Source organism: Budorcas taxicolor, chromosome 18 (genome assembly GCF_023091745.1).
Source record: "Budorcas taxicolor isolate Tak-1 chromosome 18, Takin1.1, whole genome shotgun sequence".
NCBI lineage: Eukaryota > Metazoa > Chordata > Mammalia > Artiodactyla > Bovidae > Budorcas > Budorcas taxicolor.
Window position 1 is genome coordinate 63,751,591 of NC_068927.1, and position 20,675 is coordinate 63,772,265.

Genomic DNA, 20,675 nt, shown 5'->3' on the forward strand with positions numbered 1-20,675 from the left:
AAGAGGAACTAAAGAGCCTCTTGATGAAAGTGAAAGAAGAGAATGAAAAAGTTGGCTTCAAGCTCAACATTCAAAAAACTAAGATCATGGCATCCTATCCCATCACTTCATCGCAAATAGATGGAGAAATAATGGAAACAGTGACAGACTTTATTTTCTTGGGCTTCAAAATCTTGGCAGATGGTGACTGCAGCCAAGAAATTAAAAGACACTTGCTCCTTGAAAGAGAAGCTATGACCAACCTAGACAGCATATTAAAACGCAAACACATTACTTTGCCAACAAAGGTCCGTGTAGTCAAAGCTATGGTTTTTCCAGTAGTCATGTATAGATGTGAGAGCTGGGCCACAAAGAAAGCTGAGCAGTGAAGAAGTGGTGCTTTTGAACTGTGGTGTTGGAGACAACTCTTGAGAGTCCCTTGGACAGCAAGGAGATCCAGCCAGTCCATCCTAAAGGAGATCAGTCCTGAAAGTTCATTGGAAGGACTGATGCTGACGCTGAAGCTCCAATACTTTGGCCACCTGATGCAGAGAGCTGACTCATTGGAAAAGACTCTGATGCTGGGAAAGATTGAGGGCAAGAGAAGAGGACGACAGAGGATGAGATGGTTGGATGGCATCACCAACTCGATGGACATGAGTTTGAGTAAACTCCAGGAGCTAGTGATGGACAGGGAAGCCTGGCATGCTGCAGTCCATGAGGTCGCAAAGAGTTGGACATGACTGAGTGACCTGAACAGCTGAGATCACTTATAGCATTTATATGCATCATGATGTACTCAGCTGATCGTGGGTTACTGTGTGCAGGACACCTGTAAGAGCTTCACCCTGAAAGCCCAGCATTAGCGCCACACTGCAGCAACCTCATGGTTATATTATATGAGGTTATGTTATGGCTCCATGTTACCTACGTTATGGTTATGGCTGCTGCACCAGCCAGGAGAGAGGCTGTGTTATGGCGGCCATGCCAGCCAGGAGAGAAGAAATGTGTCTGCAGTTTCTACGACTCCTCACATCTCCTTCCAGCTTCTTAGCTTGCGCCTTATCTACCGTGGGTTCAGGGGACAGTGTGAACAGTGAGACAATTGGTGTCATGAATAGGATCAGCAGTACACCCTCCTCCAGGGGATCTTGCCGACCCAGGGAACGAACCCCGAGTCTCTTGCATCTCCTGCACTGCAGGCAGATTCTTTACCACTGAGCCACCAGGGAAGACCCCCACACACACACGCTGGAGTGTTCTCAGGTCATGTGCAGACTGTGGGAAGCTGAGTGGTGTCAGAGAACTGGGAGGGAGCAGGGTTTGAGTGGCATCCCCAGATTTACAGCCCTTTCTGCCTAAGGTCTACGATGATCAAAAGAATTCAAGTATACGTGAAAATTAACAGTCTCTAGTGGGAATAGGAATGTTTTATTTGAACCGAAACAAGTATTAGAGTCTGGGGGACAGACTCAGAAATAGCTCTAACTGCTCCATTAAAGCAGGGTTTTCAGCACATTCTTATCCTCATCCAGAGAACATACATCAACATAACAGGGTACATTCCTTCAAAGTTTCAAGAGACAGACTTAGTACGTAGGGAGACTATAGGACCCTGGCGTCTGGGCAGGGAATCTTATCTTCCAGGGGGTGTTAACATGAATGCCATAAGGAAATTATCATCCTTATCTTCAAAACAGATGCTCTTTAGCTCAGTGGTTAAAGAAGATGTGCTGTGGGGGTCCGACAGGCTGTCTTAGTTCACACACAGTTCAGACTGAACCGTGTATAAGACAAATTGAGTTCCCCATACCTCAATATGTGAACATTTTCTCTATCACAAGCAGGTAAAAATCCTAGAACTATAAGATCCAGCAATTCTACTTCTGAGGCTACACCCAAGAGAATTGAAGACACACTCTGGAAGAGATATTTTTACACTCCTGTTCATAGCAGCGTTTTTCACAATAAATAAAGCATGAAAGCAGCCCAAGTGCTGACTGATCCAAAAAAAAAAAAAATGGGTAAGCCAATGTGGTATGTGCCCACAATAGAGAATTCTTAAGCATTAAAAACGAAGGGGATATGGCAAAACCAATACAGTATTGTAAAGTAAAATAAAGTAAAAATAAAAATTTTTAAAAAAAATGAAGGGGATTCTAACACATGGTACAACATGAATGAACCTGGTGAACACTCTACCAAGTAAAATCAGCCTTCCAGGAAAGGACCAATATTGATCGATTCTACTGAAATGAAGTCCCTAGAGTGGCCGGATTCATAGAGACAGAAAGTAGAAGAGTAATTACAGGAACTGGGAAAGGAGAAAGAGGGGTTGTTGCTGAATGGGCAGAATTTCAGTTTTGCCAGAAGAAGTCCTGGTTTGTTTGCACAAAAAAACTTGACTGAGAAGTGGAAGTCGCTCAGTCCTGTCTGACTCTTTGCTATCCCATGGACTATGTCCATGGAATTCTCCAGGCCAGAATACTGGAGTGGGCAGCTGTTCCCTTCTCCAGAGAATCTTGCCAACCCAGGGATTGAACCCAGGTCTCCTGCGTTGAAGGCAGATTCTTTACCAGCTCGGCCATCAGGGAAGCCCTACATGACTGATCCTCACACTTAAAATGATTAAACTAGTCAATTTCATGTTATATGTCTTTTAACAGACACGCATACACACACACACACACACACACACACACACACACACACACGCACCCACACAAACTATCTTGGAACCACTCCCTGAGGGTTACCACAGAAGAGTCAGGGCTGGTAGCAACACGGCAGATGCTCCCCGCCCACCCAGCCCCATCTCCACCCCAACAACCCAGGGGTGAGGACTGTCTTCTATGCTCAGGACTCCCCGCTTCAGTTCTTGGAGATGTCTCAGGTCCAGCCCCGCACGGCTTACCCTCAGCCTCCCTGATTGACCCAGTGCTCCAGGCTCTGCTCCAAGGATCCAGTAAGTCTCCAGTCAGCCTCTTCTGTAGGAGACTGGGCACTGAGTTCACATCCTCCTAAAGAGACCTTTGCAACCCCAGAGTGTGGGGGGTCAGCCCAGCTCCAGCCTGAGGGTGGAGAGACCCATTTTCTAGATGAAAACAGGAGCTGGAACCTGTCTGTATTTGTGGGATTTGGGGGGTTAGATCAAGTCCGCAGGCTGTGACTCTTTTTTGACTGGTGCTCAAACAATAGTGAAGATTCCCCTTATACAAGGTTTGTGATGTGAATACTGATGTCAGTCTCCTGTATACTGCTGACCCTCTGTATCTATGGGTTAAGAATCCCCAGGTTTTGGTGACTGCAGAGATGACTGTATGGTGATTTACATTAAGTTACCATCAAGTTTGCTACAACCCTCTGTGAAGTTGGCTCTATTATTTACCATGGCAGCAATTTAGGAAAACAGAAGCGAACGCCACAGAGCATAAAATTTGCCATCTTAAAATATTTTAAGCCTCCAGTTCAGTACTGTGGCACATTTTGATGCAACATATTTCCTTCCCCTCAATCCTCTTACACTTCCAGTAACTTTGAAACATATTAAAAGTCTTCCCTGAGTTTAACAATCCAAAGCTCAGACACGGAAGACTTGCTCAATGTGTCTTTTGACCAACTGCTCCTAAACACTCCATTGCTCTGTGGAATTGGACTCCCAGGGCCAGTGGCAGATGGACCCTCTTGATGGCTTCGTGTCTTACTTTCTCAGCAGATTGGAACATGTCAGCTATGTCTCGGTATGTGCGCCAGTTTAGTCAGAAGCTGGCTCACAGGCGGCCGCTGGAGGCCAGAGCAGAGTCTGAGAGTCCCGAAGCCCATCTCAACACCCTCGACCTGGTGGCCTTGGGTGTGGGCAGAACCCTGGGAGCTGGCGTGTACATCCTGGTTGGTGCAGTGGCCAAAGTGAGAGCTGGACCAGCGACTGTCATCTGCTTCCTGGTGGCCGGCCTGTCCTGTGTGTTGTCTGGGCTCTGCTATGCAGAGTTTGGGGCCCGGGTCCCAGGCTCCAGTTCTGCATATCTCTACAGCTACATTACCATGGGACAACTCTGTGCCTTCATCACTGGCTGGAACCTCATCCTGTCTTTGGTCATCGGTGAGAGGATGGATTGGAGGAGAGTATGGGGCTTAAGATCAGGTTCTAGGAGGTGGGGTTTAGGTCTTCACTCTTTCATGAGAATTTGATTATGCACCTTGTAGGGGGAAGTGGGTAATAGTGGCAGGTAAACTCCACAACTTCATTGTTCTCAGCTCTCCCCTGCTTTCCTTAAATGATGGACCAAGAGCCCACAAGGAAAGGGGACTCTAGGCAGTGGCTAAGAGGGAGGTATGACCCACAGGCTCATCCCCTCAATACTGAAGTCTCTGCTCAACTCTTTCTTTCATGGAATTTTCCTTTACATCCAGCTTTAAAATTTCAATCCACACCTTCCAGCCCTCCTGGTCCCAACTTCCTGTTACGTTTTCTTACATAACATTAATCTCCTCCTAGCATATTAAATAGTTGATCTATTTTGTGAATTGTCTGCGTATTCCCATGCCAACCCATGAAAAGAAACTCTTTGAGGTCAGGTATTTTGTTTGGGTTCCTCCAAAACAAAATATAGGCCATGGCCCGTACTAGGCATTGGTTCATGTTTGCCAGCGATGTTCCTTCTTCTGCCACTGCAGGCACCGCCTGTATAGCCCGGGGCTGGAGCTCCGCCTTAGACAGCCTGACTGGGAACCACATCTCTCAGGGGTTACAGGGAACTCTCTCTCTGCATGTGCCCTACTTCCTGCCCACCTATGCAGACTTTGTCGCCCTGGGCCTGGTGCTGCTGCTCACAGGTGAGAGCGGGTGATAGGATGTGAAGAGTGGGGTGCAGAGCAGAAGCTGGGGTGAGAAAGCCTTGGGGTGGCAAAATGATGGAGGACTGGCAAATAGGGTCTGTGATATGAAAGACAAGAAGGCAAGACATTCCATTCTTGGTACCTCTGACTGTTGGGGCTTGATCATTCATAGGTGTGGGGGCATGCAATTTGGGTTTTTTAGAAAAGCTCATCATTCACTGGATGTTGAGTAGCAACTCTGAACTTTACTCACTAGATACCAGTCACACACACCTCCTAAACTGTGAAAATCATGATGTCCCCAGACATTGTCAAATGTCACTTGGCGTACAAAGTCAACCCCAGCTGAAAATCATTTACTGAGATCTTATTGAGAGTTGAACTATAAACAAGGCTGAGTGCTGAAGAATTGATGCTTTTGAACTGTGGTGTTGGAGAAGACTCTTGAGAGTCCCTTGGACTGCAAGGAGATCCAACCAGTCCATTCTGAAGGAGATCAGTCCTGGGTGTTCATTGGAGGACTGATGTTGAAGCTGAAACTCCAATACTTTGGCCACATGATGCAAAGAGCTGACTCATTTGAAAAGACCCTGATGCTGAGAAAAATTGAAGGTGGGAGGAGAAGGGGACAACAGAGGATGAGATGGTTGGATGGCATCCCCGACTCAATGGACATGAGTTTGGGTAAACTCCGGGAGTTGGTGATGGACAGGGAGGCCTGGCGTGCTGCGGTTCATGGGGTCGCAAAGAGTCAGACACGACTGAGTGACTGAACTGAACTGAACTGATTGAGACCTTACAAAGATGTATTATTAATTGAGAAGAAAATAACATAGCATAAAATTAAACATACTATTTTCCCCAGCTTTATTGAGCTATAAATGCAACACTGTACAAATTCAAGCTGATGTTTGGTAGATTTGGATTTAACATGACAATTCGGTAGAGGTATATGTTGTGAGATGATTGTCACAGTAAGAAATTAATGACCTTAAAGTATACAGGTCAGTGGGACTTAGTACATTCACAATGTTAGCTAACAGTCACCCTCACCTGGTTCCAAATATATTTATCACCCCGAAAGGAAACGCCGTATCCACTGAGCAGTCACTGTCCATTCGTCCACCATTGCTAACTCCATAACCCCTGACAACCACTAGTCTGCTTTCTGTGACTGTGGGTTTAGCTGTTTTGGATGTCTCGTATTCCATCTTTCCCACAGGAGTACTGGTCCTGGGAGCTCGCGAGTCGACCCTGGTTTACAAAGTGTTCACGGTCATCAACCTTTTGGTTCTCAGCTTTGTCATCCTCTCTGGCTTCGTTAAAGGAGACCTGCACAATTGGGAGCTCACAGAACAGGACTACAAACTGCACACATCTGGATCCACTGACACGTATAGTTTGGAACGGTACTCTTGGCCATAGCAACAGTTGGGGGAGGTGGTGCAGAGCTGGAAATATGAAGACTAAAAGACCAGGGCTTCCCTGGTGGCGCAGTGGTAAAGAATCTGCCTGCCAATGCCAGAGACCTGAGTTCGATCCCTGGGTTGGGAAGATCCCCTGGAGAAGGAAATGGCAACCCACTCTGGTATTCTTGCCTGGGATATCCTATGGACCAAGGAGCTTAGAGGGCTACAGTCCAGGGGGGTGCAGAAGAGTCAGACACGACTTAATGACAAAACAACCACAAAGAGACCTGGGCTGATGGATCCAAGTGATGAGGGTCCAGGATTCGTGGTATTAAGGGCGGAGTCCAGTAGAGATGGCTCAACACATCTCAGCCATGTCCTTCCTCATTCCTTCTCTCACCACAGCTTGAACCCTCTGGGTTCCGGAGGGTTCATGCCCTTTGGCTTTGAAGGAATTCTCCACGGGGCAGCTACATGTTTCTACGCATTTCTTGGTTTTGATTCCATTGCCACGAGAGGTAACGTGATCACGGTGTGTACCATCAGAGGGCTGGGCACAGTTTGGGCTTCTCTTGGGTGCAGGGGTTGGTAGTAGGTTAGCCTGTTTCTTGAAGATTCAAGAGGGAATTTGATTTTGTGCTTTCATCCCAGTATGTTTTCCTGACTCGGCATTTCCGCCCTTCCTGCAGGGGGAGAAGCCCTAAATCCTCAGCATTCCATCCCCTTCAGCATCATGACTTCTCTCTTCATCTGCTTTTTGGCATATTTTGGAGTCTCAGCGGCACTCACCCTCATGGTGCCCTACTACCAGATTCAGCCCCAGAGCCCCTTGCTGCAGGCTTTTCTCCACGTAGGCTGGGGCCCTGCCAGATACTTTGTGGCTGTTGGCACCCTCTGTGCTCTTACATCCAGGTCAGTGTTGTGGTTTTCAACCCATCTACTGTCAGATGCTAGGGTATCCCAGCCCTTGGGATTGAGAGACAAGAGAGAAAGACACCTTACCCCATATAGACCAGGGAGAGGATGCCCTGGCCTCTGCTGCTTCTCCACGTTCTCTCACACGTCCCCATTTTCTCTCCCAGCCTCCTGGGTACCATGTTCACCATGCCTCGGTTGATCTGGGCAATGGCAAAGGATGGGCTCCTTTTCCGGGGACTTGCCTGGATCTATGGTCACACAGGCACCCCCGTCACGGCCATCATGGCTTCTGGAAACATTGCAGGTGAATAAAAAGAACGTACTCCTCCTCTGAATCAGCTTCCCAAACGTGCAGCAGTTACTCACTCTCTCCCCTCCCCACCTTGTCTATGTCGTCACTCCAGCGGTCATGGCATTACTGTTCGAATTCACGGATCTTGTGGATCTCGTATCTGTTGGGACCCTGCTTGCTTATTCCCTGGTGGCTTTTTCTGTGCTTGTCCTCAGGTGAGACCCCACTACACCTTGACTGGGGGCTTTGGGCTCTTGGAGATTGATGGGGAGGTAATAAATAGTCTGCTGCCTTCTTGCTGCTTTCTAAACGTCCTGGTCCACTTAGCTGGGAATAGATAGATTAGATTGTCCAGTGTTGGATGAGTGGGTGCTGCTCTTATCATTGCTATAACACCTCTAATTCAGATACCAGCCAGATCAGATCTTAAGCAAGAAGGAGAATACAGAAGACAAAATTGAGATGAAGTCTGAGGTTGAAGGAAGTCTTTTGAACTCTGAGCCTGAAGCAGGAACTGCAAACATTCTAAAGACTCTGTGGTTCCCTACCAGCACCATCCCCACCCGGAAATCTGGGCAGATTGTCTATGGATGTGCTTCCCTGCTTGGTGAGCAGCAGGATTTCTTTTTGATGGTATTCTCATATTGGCAGGGTAGGGTGGAAATGTACCTTTTTCATTGATGAGGACACTTGGAGATACGATGGCCCTTCCTGATGTGGGCAGCCTGGGGAGGGGTGTGACCCGAGGTTCTGACATCTTTGTCTTCTGGAGTCCAGCCTGTTCTCCTCCTCCTTGACCCTTGCAGTTCTCCTGCTGAGCATCCTGAGCCTGATCCTGGCCCAGTGGCCCAGCCAGGTGTTCTCTGGAGACCCCGTGCTCACAACAGTGGCTGTGCTGCTGCTGCTGCTCATCACTGGGGTCACGGTCATCATCTGGAGGCAGCCCCAGGACCCCACTTATCTTTATTTTAAAGTAGGTGACCTTATGTGCCCAAAATGTCCACCTTTAGTTTATGAAGTCTGCATGCTTTGAGGTCTAAACAACCTTCGCTGGACCAGGGAAGAAGGGGAGTTACTGAAACCACTGAACTCTTCCCTGATCCACACTCAATGCTTTACAAATCCAGTCTAAGAGGCACTGAACACATCCCCAGTAATAATGGAATCTCCCATCCACATGGGGTAAGGTCTCCCTTTCAGACGTCTGGGCTGTGTTCAGGGATGAACTGACTCTGCCCACAGGTCCCTGCTCTGCCTATCCTCCCACTGGTGAGCATCTTTGTGAACGTTTCCCTGATGATGCAGATGACCTCTGGGACCTGGGCCCTATTTGGCATCTGGGCAGCGATTGGTAAGAGGCTTCCTTGGAAAATAGGACCTCTTGAGTGACTGAACCTAATCCTTTTCCTACCACCGCTCCCTAAACTGTGCTATGATAGGAGGCCTATTGGGCATTTATAAGGGGGGAGAGCACCTACTTTTCCTTCTCATTATCTCATTTCCCTACTAGGATCTGTCATATACTTTGGATATGGGATCCGACACAGCCTGGAGGAGAACAATGAGCAACAGCCACCAGGCCCCACCTCCCAGACTTGACAAAAACATCCCTGGTGCTGGGTCATCATAACCGCAGGAAGTAGAGGCTGTATGGAATCCCTCCATGCACTGGAGGATCTGCTCTGAGCCTCTATGGAGTATGAATGTGGGATGCATTTACAGCCATGAATTTTTCGCCAACAGACAAAGCAACTTTAAATACTGCACATTTTTTTGGCTGCAAAGCATAGCTTATGGGAGCTTAGTTCCCCGACCAGAGAATGAACCCCAGGGCCACAGGACTGAAATCACCAAGTCCTAACCACTGGGCCTCTAGGGGATTCCTAAAGTCTTGCAATTTTTATGTAAGCTTTTTAAAATATCATGTGAAGTGAAGAAGTGAAGTCGCTCAGTCGTGTCCGACTCTTTGCGACCCCATGGCTGTAGCCTACCAGGCTCGTCTGTCCATGGGATTTTCCAGGCAGTAGTCCTGGAGTGGATTGCCATTTCCTTCTCCAGGGGATCTTCCCAACCCAGGGATCGAACCCAGGTCTCCTGCATTGTAGACAGACACTTTACCGTCTGAGCCACTAGGAATATCCTAAAATATCATATGTATACAGGAAAGTGCCAGCTTCCTAAGGGTGCAGCAAGATACATTTTCACCAGGAAATTATCACAATGTAATCAGCAACCAGAGGAAGAAATAAAAATACTAACCTGCACATAGGAAACAACTACTCAGCCTAAAAAAAGACCTAAACTCTCCACTACAGCATAAGCCACTCCATTACATCTTGTGTGGCTGGCTTTTTTTAAAAAAAAAAAAACTTTCAAGTATTTTACATCAACTATTTCAATTTTTTATATAGGTTAATCTAACAGTCCACCACTACATCGAAGTTGCATTATGAAGGTGTATGCCCAGTGTTTTAGCATGTGGGTCACTCGATGCAGGTCAGAATCTAGCCAGCCCTTCACCAGTACCCCCATCCCTGCTTCACCCCTCCACTTCCTGTTCCAGGTTTTCTTTCATGAGGAGCAGAGCTCCTGACCTCCTAGATCAAGTGTCATTTCTCTGCCTCTGTGCTCAGCTCTCCCAGCAAACAGAGCTCCTTGAAGAAGGGGACCAAGTCACATCCCCTTTATCCCCTTCCATCCCTTCGTGCAAGGCTGGACGCAAGCATGATGCTCATTAAATGCTTTTGTTGCTTGAATTCACATCAGAGATGGTAAGCTCCCCTTCTCCTAGTTGGGGTCTAGCTAGGGTTGGGGTCCCCCCACACTGGAGTGTCTCAGATCATGTGAAGACTGTGGGGAGTCAAGCAGTATAAGAGAGACTGGGTGGGAGCAGGGTTTGAGTGGGTTCCCCAGATTTATAGCCCTATCTTCCCAGGGTCCTTGATGATCATATGAATTGAAGTATCTGTGAAAATAATCAATATAATGGGAATGAGCAAGAGTTTTATTTGAGCCAAAATGAGGACTATAGTCTGGGAGACAGACTCTCAGATAGCTCTGGGGAACTGCTCCATTGAAGCACAGCTTCCAGCATCATCTTATACTTCATCCAAACAAAGAACACATATCAATCTGACAGAGTGTATTCCATCAAGATTTCCAAAGAGACAGACTGAGTGCATAGACAATGAGGCAACGAACTGTATGCTGATGGCTGGGAAAGGAACCTTATCTTCCAGGAAGTGTTAACACGGACGCCATGAGAAGTGAGTTGCTCATTCTTATCTTCAAAACAGATGTTCTTTACCTCAGTGGTTAAAGAAGATGAGCTGTGAGGGTCTGACAGGCTGCTTTAATTCATACAAAGTTCCAGCTGAGCCAGGCATACGTCAAACTGACTTCCTCATATTTCAATATGTCAACATTTTCTCCATCATAAGCAGGCAAAAATCTTAGATCCACATGATCCAGCAATTCTACCTTTGAGGATGAACTCAGAAAAATTGGAACCACACTATGGAAGAGGCATTTGTACACCCATGTTCATAGCAGCATTTCTCACAATAAAACACGAAAGCTAACCAAGTGCCCATTGACCAAAGCATGGCTAAGTCCATGTGATATGTGCCCACAGTAGAGTGTTATTCAGCGTTAAAAAGGAAGGGGATTCTAACACATGCTACAGCATGGATCCTAGCGGACATTCTTCTACATAAAATAAGCCTGTCCAGAAAGGACATATACTGTCTCATTCCACTGAACTGAAGAACCTGGAGTTGTCAGACTCATAGAGACAGAGAGTAGAAGGGTGACTGCCAGAAACTGGGAATGGAATTCCCAGGAGGGAATTCTGTTGAATGGGTACAGAGTTTCAGTTTTGCCAAATGGAAAAAGTCCTGGAGTTCGGTTGCGCAAAAAGTGAATGTATTTAACGTGACTGAACTGCACACTTTAAATGATTAAACTAGTCAATTTTATGTTATGTGTATTTTGCCACACAAAAAAAAATTGTGGAACCTCCCCTGAGGGTAACCACAGAGGAGTCAAGCTGATAGCAACTCTGTAGATACTCCCTATCCACCCAGCCCCATCTCCACCCCAACAACCCAGGGGTTCAGGACTGTCTTCTGTGCTCAGGACTCCCCACTTCGGTTCTTGGAGATGTCTCAGCTCCTGCCCTGCATGGCTAAACTCGGCCTCCCTGATTGACCCAGTGCTCCAGGCTCTGCTCCAAGGATCCAGTAAGTCTTGGGTCATGCTCTCCTGTAGGGGACTGGGTGCTGAGTTCACATCCTCCCAGAGAGACCTCTGCAACCCCAGAGTGCAGGGGGGTCAGCCCAGCCCCTGACTGAGGGTGGAGAGACCCGTTTTCCAGATGAAAGCAGGAGCTGGGAGCTGTGTATGTTTGTGTTGAGGGGAAACAGGTTAGGTGTGGGAGACAGGATCAGGTCTGGATGCTCTTTTTTTGTCTGGAGTTCAAACAATATCAAAGATTGCCCACATAGAGGATTTATTATATGCGGGCCACTTCACTTCAGTCTCCTGTATGCTGTCGGCATCCCATAATTAGGGGCTCCTCCTCCTTGAATATGGAGGAGACCATCAGGGACTTGAGAACCTGCAGGTTTTGGTACCCTTGGAGGAGGCCGTCATGGTGATTTATATTAAACCACCTTGCAATACATTATACCCAGCAACTCTGTGAAGCTCTCTCTATTATTTATCACTGGCAGCAATTTTGTTAAATGGTTGTGAAAATACACATGACATAAAATTTACTACATTAACCGTTTCAGAGTGTTCAGTAAAGCGTATTTACATTGTTGAGCAACCAACCTCTAGAAACCTTTTCATCTTATAAAACTGAAACTGTGTCCCCATTTAGCAATTACTCCCCATTCTCCTCTTCACCAAAGCCCCAGACCAACTACCACCCTACTTTCTGTCTCTATGAATTTGACTACTCTGGGTACTTCATAGAAGTGATATCATATAATATTTGTGTGTGTGTGTGTGTGTGACTGTCTTATGTCACTTAGCTGATGTCCTCAAGACTCCTCAGTGTTGCAGCTTGAGTCAGAATTCCCTATTATTTCTTTTCAGGCTGCACAATATGCCACTGTACATACAGACCACACTCCTTCGTGGATGAACACTTGGTTTGCTTCCGTCTTTCAGCTATGGGGAATAATGCTGCTATGAAGATATGTGTACAAATATTGCACACTGTTTTGAGATACTATTTCCATTTGTTTTGGGTATACATCCATAGAGGGAATGCTCGATAATTGCTATGTCCAGCACAGCGGGTGAGAAAGACCAGAGTTATGAAAAGACAGACACATGTAATTTGGCAAGCGGGGAGTCAGGGGCCCTGCTGCTCTCCATGGCAGGAAGACAAAATGACTCCTTTCAGCCCTCACTTTCATTGGCAGAAGTCACATGAGAGCACTTGGAAACAGGTATAACAGGGAGTTTGATCAGCGCACCATAAAGGTGGAGGCAAGGTAAGGCCCCGCTGTTATCAGGAACATCTTGGAGACAGAGGCAGGGGCAGGCAGTGACGCGGAGCAGAGAGCATGTCCCTTCGGCTTGCTTACTAGGACAATCACGGGGTGCGGTACGCTGCACCCTCCAGTCATGGGGCAGGTTCTGGTCTCTGCTCCGCCAGGCTGCAACATCGCCCCCTTTTTGTCTTGACTGCAGGGCCATCGTGATCAATAACAGATGAGTCTCAGGGGACTCTCTCATTGATCTGAGGCTGAATCTGCAGACTATGAGAAGGAGTGAAACACAAAGAGCATTAGTACTCGGGTTCCCCATAGACTTCCTCCTCCGAAGCCTTTGATTACACTTAGAGGGTTAAGTTTTTGGAAAGAATCAATTTTAGTCAGAACTTCTGAGGCTGGGGTGGCCTGAAGGTGGGCTTGACTGGTAATAGTAACCTGTGACACATTGCTCCAAGCTCCTTGGAGGTGATTTTTTTTTTTTTTTTTTTTTTTACCAAATCCCAGGTATGTGTAGCCATTATATTTAAGAGGAGTAACACAGTAATGAGTAACATTCCAGTGGAAAACAAGCTGTTGTTGGGAAGTGTAGGCTCTGTATCTGTTCTCCCATCCCATCTCCCATAGCAGTGTGTTCTTAGTAGCAGCTAACTCAGATTCAAGTCGGGTGTCAATCCTTAACTGAGTATCCCACACATGGGGAGCATTTTGTACCCAGTCATTGACAACGTGCTGTGTCCGCACGGTCTCTACCAGGGCAGTGGTTGCAACAGCAGTAGCAGTCACTAGAACGACAAGGATATAACTCCTGCAATCAGCATCCCCAGAAAGCATTTAAGTGCAACGCACCAGGGAATCAAGTGTCTGGATAATCAAATGCATGCCGGGTGTTGCCTCCCCAGGTTCAGTTAAGTTAACTGGAAGCCAGGCAGCGGGCATGCATGGAAGGACAAGCACAGAATTGCGCTGTATTACAGCATGATTTATGCAGTGATACAGTCTGCAGGATGTACATGTTACATTCCATATATTATTTTCATTTTTAATATAAGGATTCCCTGCTAAGAACACTTGTGTGAAAGGCACACGCAGTGACTCCTAAGGTCTGACTCTCGGTCACTCTAAGAGTGTAGTTATTCTTGTTTTTAGAGTAATTGCCAGCAGAAATATGGACTGGGTAGAAGAGGAGAACTATCTTTCAAATATGCACGTGTAAAGGACCCGATTGTTTTTAGTATAGTATCAATATATTATATCTTAGGAGCAGCCTTCATGCCGATCAATGGGACCGGAACTTTGAACAAATGCTTGTGTCTTACTTTGCACAGGCACAGACTGCCATTTCAGGGTTGTACAGTTGCATCCAAGGACTCAACCGTGAGGTCCCCAATCATGAAATGTAACACGAATCTGATGAGGATGACAGACCACACTGTCCTCCCAATACAGCCTCTGTTCAGATGCATCCCATACTTTGCCTGCTAATGGGTGGATCCCGGGACAGAGGCGACAGGTCGTGTGGTCCTGCCTTTTATGACACTTCCAGCCAATATCATGTATATTTGAGCTGTTTGATTATCACATGTGGGCACAAGATTTATCCAAGTTTGAGTATGGACATGAAGGCAATTGGAGCCACTGCCTACACAAAGTGCCAAGGAGGAAGTCAATCCAGAATAATTATGCAAGGCTCCTTCTTGTACTAAATCTGGAGGTGCCATTAGGATCAGGGAACCAGTGGGAATCATTGGCCCAAACTGTGAGGGAAGGGTAAATCCAGGCTAAGGGTCAGGCTGATGGAGGGTTTGGAACACAAGTCCAAAACAAATCAGCATCTGTCCTAGTTACCACCAGAGAGACTGATGCCACCATAGCCAGCAGCACGGTCTCGGGGGTCTTCAGTGTCTGTGCAGGAGCGTCTGTTCGCTCTTCTGACTGAGTCTCTTCAGTTGTCCCCAGGACACAGGAGGTGCCTGATGAGTGCGTAGCCTCTGGACTTTCTGGGTCACCCATCGCCATGCTCACTGTGGGATCCCTCATCTCCAGTGGTGCAAATGGGGGGTTCATGGTATGGCTTGAGGCACATGCTTGGTATCCAACAAGAGCCTTGACATGGTTGAGACACAACCACATCCTCACCCGATTTGGTAGAGGGGATTGGCCCTTCCCATGGAACACCTTCTGGCGCCTTCCACCAGACCTGCGGGTGTTGCACTGAAGGCGTATGTGAATGGTGTTTCTCACACGGGGTGGATTTTTGGTCATCTCTTGTGAAAAAATTTTAAGGTTAGGAGAGCCAGATGGAGACATTCAGGTGAAGAACGATGTCCCTGCTAGTCCCCCTTTTTGTTTTAAAAGTTGATTTTTAAGAGCATAATGTGCTCTTTAAACAGTAGCCTGGCCAGTCGGGTTATATGGGATGTCTGTGGCGTGACTAATAGACTCGAGAGAGCAAAAGGTTTTAAAAGCTTTATTTATGTAAGCGGGCCTGTTGTCAGTTTTAAGTTACTTTGGAATGCCCATATGAGCAAAAGCAGCTAATAAATGGCATTGGGCCTGAATGGTGGTTTCACCAGGATGAGCAGAAGCATGTGAGAATAAGTATCGCTAGAAATATGGAGGTAGCTAAGGCATCCAAACTCAGGAAAATGGGCTACACCCATCTGCCAAATTTTATTTGGAGTAAGCCCTCCGGGGTGAACTCCAGGCGGTGGAGGTTGATAAGCACTGACTTGCTGACAGGAAGGATAGGCTTGACTAACTTGTGTTGCTTGGGATTTAGTAATGTTAAACTGCTGTCTAAGGGACTGGGCAGATTGCTGAAGAAGTTGAAGAGACTGGTCAATCTGCTTAAAAATGGGCATCGTTCAAAGATCAGCCGGAGAATTGCCAAGGGAGGGGACAGTGAGCTCGACTATGTGTAATAAAGAAAGAAAGGAAAGGAAACGAAACGAATGGGAACTAATGGCTTTTTGAAGTTGGAGAAATAGGAATAACTCCTCCGAGTTAACTTGTTTAATTTTTGTAGTCTCAAAAGATTTGGTCATTCCAACAACATTGCAGAGTCACTAACAATATTAAATAGGGGTCTTATCTTTAGATACTGCTGCTGCTGCTGCTGCTAAGTCGCTCCAGTCGTGTCCAACTTTGTGCGACCCCATAGACGGCAGGCTCCCCTGTCCCTGGGATTCTCCAGGCAAGAACACTGGAGTGGGTTGCCATTTCCTTCTCCAATGCATGAAAGTGAAAAGGGAAAGTGAAGTTGCTCAGTCATGTCTGACTCTTCGAGTCCCCATGGGCTGCAGCCCACCAGGCTCCTCCGTCCATGGGATTTTCCAGGCAAGAGCACTGGAGTGGGGTGCCATTGCCTTCTCCTCTTTAGATACAAGCATTATAATTACTGCTACTAGCTCCACCCGCTGAGCCAAGGTATGGGAAGTAACTAGAGTTTCTCGTTCGTCAGGACCAGGAATGTCTCCTTTGCCATTGTTAGAGCCATCTGTAAAGTAAGTCCTTGATGACTCTGGGCCACACGAAGGAAATTAGGGAAATAAATTGTAATAATTTATGTGCAGGAGGGTGATTGTCTAAAATGCCCACAGAATCAGCAAGGGCAACCTGCCATGATAAGCAAGTTTGCCAAAGTTGCTGCTGTTGGGTTTTGTCAAATGGAACATGGAGAGTTTGAGGATTAAAGCCAGTCAACTGGCAAGCACGTTTCCTTCCTTGCATAATTAAATTAGACCCGAGGGTAATGTATGTCAACAGGATTTTGCCCTCCTGAGAATGTGGGAACAGCCATTCTGCGATGTCAAATGTGGGCTGTTCTTGGAATAGAACTCCCATAGGGGCTTCTGGAGAAGCTACAGAAATGAAGAGAATGGGATAATCATAGTGAATACAATTAAGTTGAGCATTTTGAATGGCAATCTTTACTATATCAAGTTCTTTTTTAGTTTGTGGAGTCAGAGTTTGAGGGGGAAGAAAGGGCTGAGTCTCCTTTAAGAGTCTCAGAGAGGTATTTAAGTGAGCTGGTAGGAATGTCCAAGGCAGGGAGCAACCAATTAATATCTCCTAAAAGCTTTTGAAAATCATTTAATGTTTTGTACTTTCTGGGGTGTAATGGTGGCGTTCTGAAATCCGGTAACCTAAATAGCAAAAGGGAGCTGTTTTTTGAATTTTTTCGGGGGCTACATGTAGTCCCCGTCATATAAGGTCATGTTGAACTTGGTGAAAAAGTGGGTTTAGGAGAGACTCCTCTGGGGCAGCTAAGAGTATGTCATCCATATAGTGAATGATGTAGGCGTGAGGATAGAGAGCCTGAGCTCACTCCAGAGCGCTAACCACATATGGTTGGCAGAGCATAGGACTATTCATCATCCCAAGGCAACATTTTCCACTGGGAGCTTGTTGGTTAATACTGGGTACTGAAAATGCAAATTTCTCTCTTTCTTGTGGAGCTAAGGGGATTGTATAAAAACAATCTTTAAGATCCAGAATTACAGTGGGAACCTCAGATATACAGATGACACCACCCTTATGGCAGAAAGTGAAAAAGAACTAAAGAGCTTCTTGATGAAAGTGAAAGAGGAAAGTGAAACAGATGGCTTCAAGCTCAACATTCAGAAAAATAAGATCATGGCATCTAGTCCCACCACTTCATGGCAAATAGGTGGGGAAACAGTGGAAACAGTGGCAGACTTTATTTTGGGGGGCTCCAAAATCACTGCAGATGGTGACTGCAGGCATGAAATCAAAAGACACCTACTCCTTGGAAGAAAAGTTATGACCAACCTAGATAGCATATTAAAAAGCAGACACATTACTTTGCCAACAAAGGTCTGTCTAGTCAAGGCTATAGTTTTTCCAGTGGTCATGTATGGATGTGAGAGTTGGACTATAAAGAAAGCTGAGTGCCAAAGAACTGATGCTTTTGAACTGTGGTGTTGGAGAAGACTCTTGAGGGTCCTCTGGACTGTGAGGAGCTCCAACCAGTCCATCCTAAAGAATATCAGTCCTGAAAGTTCATTAGAAGGACTGATGCTGAAGCTGAAACTCCAATACTTTGGCTACCTGATGCGAAGAGCTGACTCATTTGAAAAGACCCTGATGCTGGGAAAGATTGAAAGTGGGAGGAGAAGGGGATGACAGACGAGATGGTTAGATGGCATCACCAACTCAATGGACATGAATTTGAGTAGACTCTGGGAGTTGGTGATGGACAGGGAAGGCTGGTGTGCTGCAGTCCATGGGGTCTCAAAGAGTCAGATACGACTGAGCAACTGAACTGAACTGAACTGATCCTGGGGTATGGCCGAAGGGGATGGGAATCCAGGTGGCAAGGCCCCCGTGGCTTGCATTTCTGCATTAATAGTTCGAAGATCATGAAGCAGTCTCCATTTGCCTGATTTTTTAGGGACTGTGAATACTGGAGTATTCCAAGTATTAGTACTCTCCTCTATATGTCCTGATTGAAACTGTTCTTCTACTAAGGCTTGTAAATGCATCAGTTTCTCCTTTGTTAGAGGCCATTAACCCACCCAAACAGGTTTAGATGTAAGCCATGTTAGAGGCATGGTGTGTGGTGGCAGAGAAACTTCAATGGCCCTCATTAAAAATTTTTCTATCCTAGCCCTTTCCTGTCCAATTTGGGCTGAATAGGTAAAGCAGAAGGGTCTCCCTGGAAATTCTTTCCTAGCCCTTTCCCTGCTTGGTACCCGATTCTCACTGTCATATGATTTGTCTTTCCCTTGTTGGAGAGAACTAGGTTCCATCTGGCAAGCAGATCTCTGCCCCATAAATTACAGGGAATATCTGCAATAAAAGGTTGGAAATGGGCGAGTTGTTTATCCAGCCTAGGCAAGGAAGAACTGCTGCACTTTGAGCAAGTTGTTGGGGTTCTCCCAAGCCTGAGATTTTTCCCTGAGGTTCAGTCAAGGGCCAGTCATCTGGCCATTGATGAGAAGTAATGATGCAAATGTCAGACCCCGGTATCTGCAAGAAGGTTTCTCCTTGAATTTTAACCTTACAGGTGGGGCCCATCTGAGAGTATTTGTTGAGTAAAGCACACTACTTGATCATCTGTGATCCCCAATCCTTGTTCTCCTCCGGTGACGGGATTAGAATTGTTAGGGGCGTGGCAAGGCAAGAGAAGGAAGTGAGCAATTCCCTGAATTTCTCCTCAATAGTCTGGGTCAAAATGGCCAGGAAGGATTTGGAGGCCCTTAAGAGTAAGGCCACTTCTGCCCAGAATGAGTCCTGCAGTCCCCGGTGGAAGGGGGCCTCTGATCCCAGTAGGGATTGCTACAGGGGCGATCCGATTCATTAATCTGAAATTACTCGGACTGAGAGGTGCAACCCAGCACTTCCGCTGGTAGAGGCTGAGAGGCTGGAGACGGGCTGAAGGGTGCGCTGGAGGTCCTCACCGGGTAGTGGGGTGGCCAGGCTGGCCGGTTCCGGCGGTAAAGGGGAACCGTTTCTACGGAATTTTGATCTCCATTGACTGGCCCAATGATTGCCTTTCTGGCACCGAGGACACAGTCTTGGGGTTCTATCGTCACTGGTAGGCGGAGGTATTGTAACACCTGTTTGGGGCCGGGAACCGCAATCGTTTTTCCTATGTCCGGGCTTCCCACCTTGAAAGCATTTGGCAGGGGAAGAGCTAAAATTATTTTTAAAAGCAGCACAGATTGTGTGAGCTAGCATGGTTTGTTTGTGAGCCTGTGTACCCATATTTAACATGCTAGGAGAAAATCAGCAAGGCTGCCATTTTGACGAACAGGGTGAAGGGCGGCCTTGCAGTCTTCACTGGCATTTTCGTAGGCTAATTGTTTTAACAATTCGTCCTCCGCTGTAGGACTAGGAATTTGACGGCAGAGAGCAGATGAGAGCCGGTCTACAAATTCAGGAACGTCTTCTCCGGGTCTCTGTAATATTTTAACAAATGAGCCGGCAGGCTCGCCGGGATCTGATCCTGTCCGCCACGCCCTTCGGCAGCATTTAGCAATCTGTTCATAAGCTCCCACCAATGTACCATCAGAAGTCAACTGGGCTAGTGGACTGCTATATTGCCCTGTGCCTGTGAGCATTTCAAAAGGAAGATTATTTCCACTGGCCAAATTAATACCGGATGGCTCTTAGCACAACTCAGTATAAGAGGCAAAATCTATAAATATCGGGGACCACTGAAAGCAGCTTTGGCTAACATTTTAACATCCTAAAGAGAGCATCTCCACGCAAACAAATTTCCAATAATTCCTGTGTATGCGGGGAATTAGCCCCATTCAACCTAACACTAGATTTTAGTTCCTTTAAAACCTTAATGTCAAAAGTGTCATCGGTTGCAATAACCTGAGTGGGATTATAGGGTCTGGCCTGTAATTGATAGGGAAACCAAGATGGTCCTCAATGACCAAAGCACCCATAGGCAGGGCAGAGGCCTGCTGAAACCGAGTCAGCGGCTAATCCTCCCGAGACATTTCTGGACCCAGTGGAGGCAGCGGTGGTGGAAAATCGCCCTAAAGCTTGGATGGTGAAGGGGCGGAAGGGTTAACGCAGCCGCCTGCGAGCACACCGCCTTCTCACGTGGTTTCTCACTCTGGAAAGGGTATAGGGCCATTCGCACTAGCCCCAGGTCGCAAATACCGTCACGGGTCTGCGGTCCCCTCTCCTGTGTGCTGGTTTTAAATTTTCTCCCACTCGATTCCAACTTTCAATGTCTAGAGTGCCTTCTTC

At 46.8% G+C, this 20,675-nt stretch overlaps 1 protein-coding gene across 1 annotated transcript; it reads left to right on the top strand.

Annotated features, from left to right (window-relative positions):
* The first annotated feature begins 3,702 nt into the window (after nucleotides 1-3,702).
* Nucleotides 3,703-9,064, top strand: LOC128062918 (cationic amino acid transporter 3-like). The gene is given in 12 exon segments (XM_052655384.1): nucleotides 3,703-4,078; nucleotides 4,654-4,812; nucleotides 6,038-6,224; nucleotides 6,630-6,742; nucleotides 6,914-7,136; nucleotides 7,307-7,446; nucleotides 7,547-7,649; nucleotides 7,842-8,041; nucleotides 8,241-8,407; nucleotides 8,677-8,785; nucleotides 8,945-9,029; nucleotides 9,031-9,064. Coding segments are annotated over 12 exon segments (1,896 nt in total).
* The last annotated feature ends 11,611 nt before the right edge of the window (nucleotides 9,065-20,675 follow it).